The sequence below is a fragment of the Antechinus flavipes genome, chromosome 6 (assembly GCF_016432865.1).
Source record: "Antechinus flavipes isolate AdamAnt ecotype Samford, QLD, Australia chromosome 6, AdamAnt_v2, whole genome shotgun sequence".
Taxonomy (NCBI): domain Eukaryota; kingdom Metazoa; phylum Chordata; class Mammalia; order Dasyuromorphia; family Dasyuridae; genus Antechinus; species Antechinus flavipes.
Window position 1 is genome coordinate 134,506,653 of NC_067403.1, and position 13,938 is coordinate 134,520,590.

The window sequence follows — 13,938 nt, forward strand, 5'->3', positions numbered from 1 at the left end:
GGGGATTGAAGTCCCTTTTCCTAATGATAATCCATTTGCCTTTCTTGCATCATGTTTAGCAGGGTGCCTAATACATTTTTTTTTCTCATAATTTCAACCTCAAAGTTATGGTGACATAGTCTTAAGTGTGCACATTAACTCCATCAACAATTTCATCTCTAAAAAAATTCTGGGTACCAAAAGCTACTTCTAAAAGATTTAAGACTCACCAACTTAAAACAGTTTTATTTTAGATTCTTTTAGAAATCAGCTAACTGAAAGTTTCCATTGTTAAAATACACATATACATCTAATTCAGCTCTCACTTTAATATATGAGAAATTGGAGCATTTAAGTAATTTCTCCAAAGGTCACATAAGCTAAGAAATGGGAGAACTAATGAGATTCCTATTCTGTTTTCCTCAGGTGCAAATCTAAAAGCTTTCCCACCACAGCATTATAAATAGGACTAAAGATAAAGAACCCAGAACACTCAAATACATTTTAATTTTCTTTATCATTCAAAAAGAATCCAAGTCCTTTTTATTTACTCTTTTGACTTTGTGCTTGTGCCTTCAACACCTTCACAACAATTTTCTGCTCTTCAATGAGGAAAGCCCGCTTGATCCTAGATGGAAAAACATTTAATGTAAAAATATTTCTGAAATTAAATTTCCCTTCACAAACCTACTAATTAAAGCAAATAAACATTTTCTTAAAGTACCTATTATGGACTAGGTATTATGCAAAGTGATAGAACAAAGAACAGGGAAAAACCCTTATTTTTTTTTAAAGCACTTTTGAATTAAACCAGAAATTCAGTGAACTCAAGGCTGACTATTTCCCCCAACTTATAAAAATATTTTGGTAATTTGTCAGTAATTGATTTCTTTTGAAATCTTATGCCATATAAAGTTATTATTGAGATTTCCTAGGTTTCACCAGACTGTCCAAGGAATCCACAACCCAAAAAAGATTAAGACCCCCTACCCTAAAGGAATGTAGTCACTTCCTGTCACCAAAACCTGGCCAGGCAATTATCACAAGACAATTCTTTTAAAAACTATTTCATATGCATGCCTCTGTAGTCCCTGGATGTTCACACCACTGTTTACCTATAATTTACCACATAAAAGTAGATAAGATTCTTATCCCAGGCTTCAAAAAAAAAAAAAAAAAAAAAAAAAAGAGAGAGAAACAATTAGGAGCTATATAAAGACCTAAAAATTCAATTTCAATGTTATTTATAAATACTCTAAATAGCACTGTTTTGTTTTGTTTTGAATTTCAAATATGAACATGATTTTTTTAAATCACCAAGGCTTCCAATGAGTAATTGGTAAAATGAAATCATTTTAAATCCACAGAAACTTGCCCTGCAAAAAAACCAAAAGCTGAGCTGAGTTATGTTGCCAACTACAGGCCCTTACATAAACAGTGCAACATTTATCATGTGATTCCATTCAGGGTACAAGCACTAATTTGAGTAAAAGGAATTAGGTCTAAATCCTAAATCTGACCAAAATTAAATCCAGTCACTAATCCTCAATGCACCTTAAATTTGTTATTTGTGTTGGATTTTGTTCCTAGAGTTTTCTTGGCAAAGATCCTGCCATTTTCTTCTCTATGGTGTCCCCATTTTACAGATGGGGAATTGAGGCACATATGTGTCTGAGGTCAAGTTTGAACTCTTCCTGAATCCAGGCCCATGGAAGGCCAATATATCACTTAGCTGTCCTGAGCCTCAGTTTTACTCCTTTAAAATGAAGTAGTTACTAGGATCCAGGCTCCTCTAAGCCAGGAAAACCATGAACTCGAGGAAAAGAGACAAGGATTTTAGTGTGACTGTCAGAAGAAAAAGAAACCTGTTGAGTAAGTAATTTAAATATTAGGCATTAAGCAGAAGGACCTGAACACAGATCCCAAGACTCTTATCTCCACCAAATTATGACAGAAACAGATAGGTTTTTATGAAGACAAAGAATAAAGAAAATTAGGAAATAGCACCTGAGCTGTCTTACTAAAAAGATTGCTAACATGACATAAAACTAGAAAAATGGGTTAAAGCCAGACTGAAGAGATTTAAATGCCAAGCTGTGAAGTTTGTTGTTTATCAAGGAAGGAAAAAGACAAGGTTTTAAGGTAGGAGAATTAACAGGATCAGTTTTGTGCTTCAGGAAGATTTGTGAAGCTGTATAATAGCTTAGAGGCAGAAAAAAATCAAAAGGCTCCTTTCTTGGTTCCCCATCCCTCTCTCCATTCCCATATTACATTTAAAGCAGTTGGTGATGAAGGTCAGTTTAGGGATGCAAAGTTTGATTTTGGCAGTCACTGTATGGAAAGATAAGCTAATCAAGGGGATACAAAAGTAGGAAGGATTTTTGGGAGAAACACCTATACTTGGGGAGAGGGCACAGAGAGAGCAATGTTAAAGACTTACAAGCAGTTAACAGTGTCAAAAGTTGGAGAGATCAAGAGGAAGATTTTTAAGATTGTCAGACTGAGCATTTAACTGTTTGGGCTTCAATACTCATACACACAAAATCAAGTAGTTAAATATAAACAAACTTGCGCGTTTTTTGATTAACCTAGCTACTGTTATTGAGCAATACTGAAATAAACATCTTGCTTATCACTCCAATTCAAAGCTTCTTAAAAAAGATTGGCTGGCTTACTCTAAAATCCAGGAAAAATACAAATTAACATTTAAAACCCATTTTAAAAAATCAGTTTTGAGTACTATCAACATTTGATACAGCTACCAATTATCCTTACAAATAGGCTGTTACCCCTAAAAACTTATTTTAACTTTTATTTACCTGTCACGAACACATTTAGCACACATGGAGCCACCATAAGCTCTACTGACATGCTTTTTTGTCTTTGAAAGCCTCATAAGAACTTTAGGTCTTACTGCACGAACCTGCATAATAAAAAGATTTTACATTAAAACATGCTTTTAAAATTTTTTAGATGGTAGTGTTTACATTATGATGATTATGTCACTACCTAAATTAGTGTTAACCTCACAATGCTCCCCTCTTACACTAAGAATTTCTTTTCCACTGTTTTGTAACCCTTGGATGCCAAATGCCATAGAGAAATTCACCTTCAAATAAGAATTAATCTCCCCTTTAGTCCCAAAACCTATTACGTGGCAGATACTGTGCTTGACTGGGGCGGGGGGGGGGGGGGGGGGGGGGGGGGGGGGGGGGGGGGGGGGGGGGGGGGGGGGGGGTTGAGGGGAGTGGTGCAATAGAAAGGCAAGCAATAGTTCTTTACCCTCAAGGAACTTGTACTCTACCAGATCTTGATTAATCTGGGAAGAGTCCTCAAAATTACAAACACCAACTTGACAAAGATGATTATAGAAAAAATAAATACAGCAACTTACACCTCTAAGTCTTCCTGGGCACACACCACAGGCTGATTTTGGTGCTTTTCCAACTTTCTTGGTATAAAGGTAAACAATTCTGTTACCTGGGGTTCGTGACCTGTGCCAAAAAGAAGAAAGAATTAATTAAGACATTCAAAATAATACTTATAAATTAAAAACATGTACTTACAGCACATGAATACTTACAGCCGAGTTTTGTTGGAAGCTGTATTGTAGGACAACCTACGGCGATATGTCAAACGCTGAACCATTTTTAATTTCTTGAAAAAAAAAAAAAACCAACACATTCTTAAACATTACTTTTCATCACTGGAAAATTTTGAATTCCAAATTTTCTCCCTCTCCTACCCAATGAGAGGGAGAAGGCAAACAATATGCCCTTTAATCATGCAAAACACTTCCACTTTCTATTTTTAATATTTTACTTTTTAAAAGCCTGGGCCATCACTTTACAACTTTCATCACGACATGACACTGTCCAGCAAAACGTCACTTTTACAAGTGATAAATGTTACACTAAAATGATTATATTCAGGAGCTACATCAGGTCTTCCAAAATCACACTGAGAAGGAACCTAGGATATCCAACATTTGGCAGATTAGAAATTTAAGGATTTAAATCCATTTGCCTAAAGCCACACAAACTAAGCCCCAGAGCTGGAATTCAAACTTAAGTCCTAAAATCGAAATCCAGCATTTTCTACTGGAGAAAGAAGCAGCACATCCCTTTTACAGTAAAGGAGCTGATAATTATCCCTTTGGAACTAAATAGGGACTCCAAAAGTAGTAAAGCGTTTGACCAGAGAGGGACCTAGAAAAGCCAACATCCCTTCCCAGACTTAAATCGATTTTATGTGGCTTGTACTAGTTTTGACTCCTAGTGAGCTCCTTAATTAACTCCACCTTTTCCCCTTTACATTTTCAAATATAAACCTGCAAAAGGCAGTGAAAATAACCAGTTTTTTGAGGCTCTGCCTGTGTGACCAAGTAAATCCCTTAATCTCGATGGGCCTCATCTTCAAACTATGATACAACCTGAGATATTGCTAGATACGAAATTTGCTTTGTATAAAATGCCTCAAACACATATATGGGAAAATAAAAGTAAAGTAACACGGCTGTTTTATTTTCTTAGTGCTCGTCAATTTAATCTATCAACTTTTCCCCTGAGTTTTCCAATTCAACAGAACTGTGGCCAAAAAAAAGCCGAGTTCAGAATTTTTTGTTTCTAACATTAACACAACCGACACCATTCCCCTTTCCCCAGTTCCCATCCCACCACCCGCGAAATGTCAGCGACGGACGTGACCCTGAAAATGAGTTCTCTAGTCCACGGCTCTGGGAGCCCAAGGTTTGGGAGGACTCCAAGGGTCCAGCCAATGGGGCTCTCTGCTCGCTCCGATCTCGGAGCGTGGCGTCCCAGGCACTAGGCGGGACGCCGCAGGTTGCACCCTTCCACAGGGAGCTCCGGGCGCAGAGGGATGGCAGTGCTCTTAAGACAAAAGGAGAAAGCCATCTGCTCGGAGCGCCGCTCTTAGTGTTCGTCGGCGTCTAGAGCCCGGGGGAACCCATCCCAAACGACCCCGGCCCCCGCCAAGTATCGGATGGCGGCGGATTGTAAAAAGGTACGAAAGATAGTGAAAAAAGCTACCTTACCTGCTAGGTCCGTCACCGGAAGAGGGAAAAGAAAGTGCGTCCGAGTTCAGAGTTCAAATAGTGACTTCACAGGATCTTCCTTCTACCAAAGGAAGTTCGTAAACAAGAGGCGGAGCTACTGTGGGCGCAGCCATGTTGTACGGCATCTGACCACCTTATCGCCAGCCCTCAGATAACACAGATCAAATGTGTGTATGTGTGTGTGAATTTCACAGCATTTCAGAGAGTAACAAATGAAACAAAAAAGACCAAAAAAGTAAATATCAGAATTAAAAGAAAACATGGATTTTTTTTCCCTCTTTTACCTATCCTATCATTTTATTAGGCACATCCTAAAACCAAAAAGTTAACCTGGCTGTAAATATAGATATCTAATTTAATTTTCAATTTTTCATAGAGAAAGTATTCATCATAGTGAAAGATTAACTGACAAATCCTTTAACTTAAAATAAAAATAAAAAGTTAGCATTTATAAGGCTCTTTAAGGATTACAAAAAATTTTACATATTTCTCTTTGAAACCTCATAACAATCTTGGAAGATGAGTGCTAATTGAAAGATTTCTATTATTTAAAAAATAAAATTGAGTCTTTAAAAAAAAAAAAAAAGGCAGTGACACAGTAAAGAGAAGGCTAGCCATGTACTTAGATCTAGCTAGATTCAAGATTGAATTCTAATATATACTTATTTGACAAATGACAAGTCACTGAATCCTTTAATGCCCCAGGCAACTGTTTAAGACAAGTTATCTTCACATTACACATTGCTATTAAACAGCTCTGAGTTCTCCTCAGATTACTCTATGAGGGTAGCAAGGATGATTGCAACAGGATCTGAATAAATCTCAGAGAGAAGAGAACATTTTAATTTGTATTATGAAAATGACTCATCTAATTTGATGTACTTAATTGGGTACTTAATTGCTTTATAACTTTTTTTTTTCATTTGTATAGTACAACTTCTTGTCTACATTACTAGAAGTATTTTCCACAACAGAAGGTTCTCCAAACTAATGAAATTACAATCTTTATGTATAGATTTATAGAAGGGAGGGAGAGAGAAACAAACTTCAAATCAGGAAGATTCCTCCTGAGTTCAAATCTGGTTTCAAACACTTACTGCATGATCCTGGGGAAATGACTTTACCTGGTTTGTCTCAGTTTCCTCATATGTAAAATCATCTGGAGAAGGAAATGTTAAACTACTCCAGTATGTTTGCCAAGAAAACGCCCAATGAAGTCACGAAGAATTGGACACAAATGAACAGCACAGTCTTTGAATATTTTAGAATTGCTAAGCTTGGAGCAACAATTTTACCTTTGGGAGAATTGTAGTCTAAACCTTAATGCCTTGTGTGAGCATTAACCCTTAGCATGGCCCAAGCATAAACTAGCAATGACAGGCATCCATTCTACTTGCAGGGACAGATATTTTCAGCTCCACAAAAAGATATTACAGATTTTTGTAATTGTAATGATTACAATAATACCTTAGCCTTTTAAAGTAGTGCCTCTTTCCCCTGGATCCTGAAACATGCCAAGGACTTATTATCTCATTTGATTCACAAACCCTTTCCACACCAGCATTCATCAAGCTCTCTAGGGCTGGATAGTGTGTGTCTAATCTACTTGAATTATCATAATAATATAAACTGAAATCTGCAAGATTCATCCTCATGATTTCTGATGACTAAAAGTACAAATATACTGAGGGTAAAATAGTTATTGAAAGAATTCATCAATCAAAATGATAACTCCAAGGAACATTGTAGCTGTATTATCAAATCAAGGAGAAAATATTTCAAGCATCCAGAAGAAAACAATTCAAATATCAAGGAGCCACAATCAGGATTGCCTAGGACCTAGAATATGATATTCTGGAACACAAAGGAACTTGAACTGCAGCCAAGAATCAATTAGTAGCAAAACTGAGTACTATCTTTCAGTGGAAAAAATGGACATTCAATGAAATTTCAATGAAATAAGGGATTTTCAATCTTATTAATGAAAAAAATCAGAGCTGAACAGAAAATCTTATCTTAAAATATGACTTAAGAGAAGCATAAAAAGTTAAAAAAGGAATTTAAAAAAAGGATGTTTTTTAAAGGTTAAAATGTTTACAACCCTGTATGAGAATGATGATATATGTAACTCTTAACAATTATACCTTTATGAAAGCAATTGGGAAGAGATATACTTTAATATGTTATAAAAAGGAAATTATGGGTAGAAAAAAGATTGTACTGGGAGAAGAGGAAAAAGGAAGTAAAATGGGGCAAATAGTGTCATATAAAGAGGCAGAGGCATAGAAAACATAATAGATTTGAGGAAAGAAAAGGGGTGATGAGCATTGTTTGAACCTTCATCTCATCAAATTTGGCTCAGAGAGAGAATATCATACATAATTTGGTATAAAAAGTTGTCTTATACTATAAGGAAATATGAGAGGAAAAGGGAAAAGAAAGAGGGAGACTAATAAGGAAAGCAGAAGTATAAGGGGAAATGCATAAAAAATGAGGAAGGCTGAAAAAAGGGAAGAGAAAATTGAAGGAGGTGGTGGTCAGAAGGGAAAGGGTGAAAGTATTCGTCCAAGACTGCTGGCCTGATGTTTGGGTTCTGGACAGCAAGCCCGGCAGGAAATCCAAACTTCAAGCCAAGCACAAAAATTCCTCCCAGAATGCAAAGTAAGTAATGTGGCAATCCATCTGGCCATCAGACAATGGCTGAATTGAGCCCACAGCTAATAAAGGAACCAGGGCCTCATGGATTGGATGATAAGGGCCATTATAGACATGTGGCCCAATGAGGGGGATTTGCTGGCTGCCCTGGAAACCAGGAAAATTATAGAAGAGACACAAGCAATGCTGTAAAAGCTAGGTATTCACCAAACCATACACAACCTTCAATGAGCCTGATAGATTTCTCTTCACCATGGGCATGAAAACCAGGCTCCTAACTAAGAATGAGTTTGGCAAAAACGCTGTTCTTTCCCTTCTCAGTCTCTTAGTTGGGATTAATGTTTATCAAGTGGGAGAATCTTTAGTTGACCTGGGAAGCAGGAGAAAGGTCAAAACAGGATGAGGATCATCACCAAACATCTGGAGGAAGACAAGGGTACATTGGGACCCATTAAAGTCCCAGAGAGATGTGGATGGATATTTCCAGTGGGCATTTTATGATTCAAAATATATGGCAATCCCAATGCTGTGCTCTTTTAAAAAATGGAGAAAATTCTCCAAAGACAAGTAAGGTAAAAAAGAACCAATGTTGTAATGGGCTGAAGCTCTTGAAGTTCTTAAAGAGCTGATATATATTAGAGGCTACAAATTTTATTTGGGCCGTGGCAATTCTTTGTACCACACCTACTGAATAGGCCAAATTAGATATTATATTGATATCTCCTGGATAATAAGTAAGAGCTAGAATGATTGCATACAATTCATTCTGCTGAGTGGACTGAAAAGGAGTTCTGACTACTCTCTTTATAGTTAAATCACGACAGTATACATTGCAAATATTATGTTTGGATGCATCTGTAAAGCTAGTTGGTCCTTTAAGAGGAACTTTAGAAACCTTTTCTTCAAGAATCCATCGCCAATTATGTAATAGTCTGGTTATCTTTAATGGAGACCCATGTGTAAAATTTGGAGCTATAGCTAATAAAATTTGCCACTCTGGCATGGTTTCACAGCACACATTAATTTGTGTATTAGTATAAAAGGTGTATATCTTGTCAAGTCTTGTCCCAGATAATTGTACTGCTCCCTTAATGGCCTTTAATAAAATTCTAGCCACAAGCCTGGGTAAAGAGTAAGGCTTTGTTCTGGTTGTGCCGGGAGGTTCACCCACTCTATCACACTGTCTCCTTGATGGAGGACTGCTGTGGGTGCCTCTTGTGTAGCAAAAACTGATATTTCCAAGGGTTTTTGAGTGACTCTTTCAACCACATTGGATAAAGCCAGTTCAACTTCTCTCAAAGCCTCTTGAGCTTCTTTTGTAAGCTGGCGTGGTGAGTTTAAAGCACTGTTTCCCCTTAAAATATCATATAACAATTGCAATTGATAGGTAGTCAAGTCTAACACTGGTTGCATCCATTGGATATTGCCTATCAATTTCTGAAAATCATTTAAGGTGTTTAGCTTCTCTGTTCTGACAAAAATAGAGGGATTGGGAATTCTATGTAGGGATTCATAGTCATCTCCCAGAGTTCTTTCCCTGGGTGTAGCTAGTTCAATTCATTACTGCTCTATTGGAACTGATTTAGTTCATCTCATTGTTGAAGATGGCCACGTCCATCAGAATTCATCATCATATAGTATTGTTGTTGAAGTAAATGATGATCTCCTGGTCTTGCTCATTTCACTCAGCATCAGTTCTTATAAGTCTCTTCAGGCCTTTCTGAAATCATCCTGTTGGTCATTTCTTACAGAACAATAATATTCCATACTATTCATACCACAATTTGTTTAGTCATTCTCCAATTGATGGGCATCCAGTCAGTTTCCAGTTTCTAGCCACTACAAAGAGGGCTGACATGAATATTCTTGCATATACAGGTCCCTTTCCCTTCTTTAAAATCTCTTTGGGATATAAGCCCAATAGTAACACTGCTGGATCAGAGGGTATGCACAGTTTGATAACTTTTTGAGCATAGTTCCAGATTGCTCTCCAGAATGGCTGGATGTATTCACAATTCCACCAACAATGTATTAGTGTCCCTGTTTTCCCATATCCCCACCAACATTGCACATTATCTTTCCCTGTCATTCTAGCCAATCTGACAGGTGTATAGTGGTATCTCAGAGTTGTCTTAATTTGCATTTCTCTGATTAATAATGACTTGGAGCATCTTTTCATATGGCTAAAAAATAGTTTCAATTTCTTCGTCTGAGCATTGTCTGTTCATATCTTTTGACCCATTGATCAATTGGAGAATGGCTTGATTTCTTATAAATCAGTCAATTTTCTATATATTTTGGAATGAGGCTTTTATCAGAACCTTTGATTGTAAAAATGTTTTCCCAGTTTATTGCTTCCCTTCTAATCTTGTCTGTATTAGTTTTGTTTGTACAAAACCTTTTTAATTTGATATAATCAAAATTTTCTATTTTGTGATCAGTAATGATCTCTAGTTCTTTGGTCATAAATTCCTTCCTCTTCCACAGGTCTGAGAGGTAAACTATCCTATGTTCCTCTAAATTGTTTATTATCTCATTCTTTATGCCTAGGTCATGAACCCATTTTGACCTTATCTTGTACGGTGTTAAGTGTGGGTCAATGCTTAGTTTCTGCCATACTAATTTCCAATTTTCCCAGCAATTTTTGTCAAACAGTGAGTTCTTATCCCAAAAGCTGGGGTCTTTGGGTTTGTCAAACATTAGATTATTAAAGTTATTGACTGTTTTACCCTTTGAATCTAACCTATTCCACTGATCAGCTAATCTATTTCTTAGCCAATACCAAATGGTTTTGGTAACTTCTGCTTTATAATATAATTTTAGATCTGGTACAGCTAGACCACCTTCATTTGATTTTTTTTTTCATTAATTCCCTTGAAATTCTTGACTTTTTATTCCAGTTGAACTTTGTTATTACTTTTTTCTAGGTCTGTAAGATAATTTCTTTGGAGTTTGATTGGTATGGCACTAAATAAATAGATTAATTTAGTTAGTATTGTCACTTTTATTATATTTATTCAGCCTACCCATGAACACTTGATATTTTTCCAACTAATTAGATCTGACTTTACTTGTATGGAAAGTGTTTTGTAGTTGTGTTCATATAGTTCCTAACTTTCCTTGGCAGATAGATTCCCAAATATTTTATATTATTGACAGTCATTTTGAATAGAATTTCTTTTTGTATCTCTTGCTGCTGGACTTTGTTGGTAATATATAAAAAGGCTGATGATTTATGTGGATTTATTTTGTATCCTGCAACACTGCTAAAGTTGTGGATTATTTCTAATAGCTTTTTAGTTGATTTACTGGGGTTCTCTAAGTATACCATTATATTGCAAAGAGTGATAATTTAGTTTCCTCATTATCTACTCTAATTCCTCTTATCTCTTTTTCTTTTCTTATTGCCAAAGCTAACATTTGTAATACAATATTGAATAGAGTAATGGTGATAATGGGCAACATTGTTTCACTCCTGATCTTATTGGAAATGGTTCTAATTTGTCCCCACTACATATGATGCTTACTGATGGTTTTAAATAGATGCTACTGATGATTTTAAGAAAAGTCAACTTATTCCTATAATCTCTAGTGTTTATAATAGGAATGAGTAGTTAGATTTTATCAAATGCTTTTTCTGTATCTATTGAGATAATCATATGATTTTTGTTAGTTTGGTTATTGATACAGTTAATTATGCTAATAGTTTTCCTAATATTGAACCAGTCCTGCATTTCTAGTATAAATCCTACTTGGTCATAGAGTATTATCCTCGGGATGACTTTCTATAATCTTGTTATTAATTTTTATTTAATCAATATTAATTATGAAAATTGGTCTATAATTTCCTTTCTTTGTTTTGACCCCACCTGGTTTAACTATCAAAACCATATCTGTATCATAAAAATAATTTGGTAGGACTCCTTCTTTACCTATTTTTTCAAATAGTTGGAATTAATTGGTCTTTAAACATTTGGTAGAATTCACATGTAAATCCATTGTATAAAAAAAAATCCTGAGTCAAATTTATAAGAATACAAGTCTTTCCCCAGTTGATAAATGATGAATGGATATGAACAATTTTCAGATGAAGAAATTACAGTTATTTCTAGTCTTCTGAAAAAAAATACACTAAATTACTATTAATTAGAGAAATGCATTCACAATTCTGAAGTATCACTTGACACATCCTTGATTGGCTAAGATGACAAGAAAAGATAATGATAAATGTTGGAGGGGATGTGGGACAACTAGAACATTAATGCATTTTTGGTGGAGTTATAAAATAATTCAGAGCAATTTGTAACTATACCCAAAGGACTATAAAACTGCATACCCTTTGATCTAGCAGTCTCTTCACTGTATCCCAAAGTGATAATAAAAAAGGGAAAATAACCCATATATACAAAATGTTTATAGAACCTTTTTTTGTAGTGACAAAGAAATGGAAATTGAGTAGATACCCATCAGTTGGAAAAATGGCTGAATAAGTTATGATACATGAAGATAATGGAATATTATTGATCTGTAAGAAATAATGAGCAGGCTTGATTTCAGAAAAGACTGGAAAGTCTTACATGAACTGCTGCTGAGTAAAGTGAACAGGATCAGGAAAATATGGTATATAATAACAACAAAATTATGCGATGGTCAATTGCTATGGACTTGGCTCTTCTCAACAATGTGGTGATTCAAAGCAGTTCCAATGGACTTAGGGTGGAAAATGCCAATCACATCCCAAAAGAGAACTATAGAGACTGAATGTGATCAAAGCATAGTATCTTGTTTATTTTCTTTCTCCTGATTTTTCCCTTTTGATCTGATTTTTCATGTACAAGATGACAGATATAGAATTGTATTTAAAAGGATTTTACATATCTAACCTATATCAGATTGCTTTTTGTCTTAGCATGGGAAAGGGAAGGGAAGGGAGAAAGGGAGCAAAATTTAAAACACAAAGTCTTACAAAAATAAATGTTGAAAACTATCTTTACATATATTTGGGGGAAAATACTATTTAAAAAAAGAAGAAATGAGATATCTTGATAAGAGGGCATAGGAAATCACTCCAGAGCATTTGCACACAAATATTTAAAGTAACACATTTTGTTATAGCAAAGGACTGGAAAGAAAGTTCATGCTGATTAATTGGGGAATGTCTAAACAGATTGTAGTATATAAATGGAAAGGAATATTGTTCTTTAGGAAAGAATGCCTATAGCAGATCAAGAGAAATGCTGGTAGACTTGTATGAACTATTGCAGAATGAATTGAACAGAATGTAGAAAAAATATATAATGATTTCATTAATACAAAGGCAAGGCTTCTGAACTGATCAAAGCAGTGGCATGAGGGGGCTGATCATGGAGTATCCTACTTATCTCTTCGTAGAAAAGTGAAAAATTAAAGGAGTGGAATAACCCACAGTTCCAAATATGGCCAATGTGTTGATTTGTAGTGCTCTATCCACTGCCCCATCTAACTGCCCCTATTTATTACTTATAAAGAAGAAGTTTGAGGGGGATAATTTAGTGGGTAGGTGATAGAAATGAAAAATAAAAGAGTACCAATAAAATATTTAATATACATTAGAAAGAAAGAAAAGGTTTAGCAGACAAAACAAATAAAAACATTTTGACTCTTTGTCTCATTTAATGCAATTACTTCTAAAAAAGCATAAAGTTCAGTATTTATGAAGTGATTTAGTGTTTATCATATCCAACATTATTAATTTTTTCAGCATTTTAAATAAGATTTTAAATTTCAAATTTTTCCCCTCCCTCCCCTCATTACCTCCTTTTGAAAAAGCAATCTCATATAGATTATGCATGTGTAATCATATAAACATATTTTCCCTTTAGTTACGTGGTAAAATAAAGAAACAGAACAAAAGTAAAAACTACCCAAAAAAGTGAAAATAGTATGCTTCAATCTTCATTCAGACTCCATAGTTCTTTTTTTTAAAATAGCTTTTTATTTACAAATATATGCATACATAATTTTTCAGCATTGATAGTTGCAAATCCTTTTGTTCCAACTTTTTCTCTCCTTCCCTCCACCCCTTCCCCCAGATGGCAGGTTGACCAATACATGTATAAGTTAAATACAATATATGTATACATGTCCAAACAGTTATCTTGCCATATAAAAAGAGTCAGACTTTGAAGTAGTATACAATTAGCCTGTGAAGGAAATCAAAAATGCAGGTGGACAAAAATAGAGGGATTGGG

General features: G+C 35.2%; 1 protein-coding gene across 1 annotated transcript; it reads right to left on the minus strand.

Annotated features, from left to right (window-relative positions):
- Nucleotides 1-477: 477 nt before the first annotated feature.
- LOC127541357 (60S ribosomal protein L34) lies at nt 478-5,064 on the minus strand. Its single transcript, XM_051966643.1, has 5 exons — nt 5,033-5,064; nt 3,563-3,636; nt 3,374-3,473; nt 2,799-2,902; nt 478-607 (listed from the first exon to the last, which is right to left on the minus strand). The coding sequence occupies exons 2-5, from the start codon at nt 3,625-3,627 to the stop codon at nt 523-525; spliced, it is 354 nt and encodes a 117-aa protein (XP_051822603.1). The 5' UTR covers nt 3,628-3,636; nt 5,033-5,064; the 3' UTR covers nt 478-522.
- Between the last annotated feature and the right edge of the window lie 8,874 nt (nt 5,065-13,938).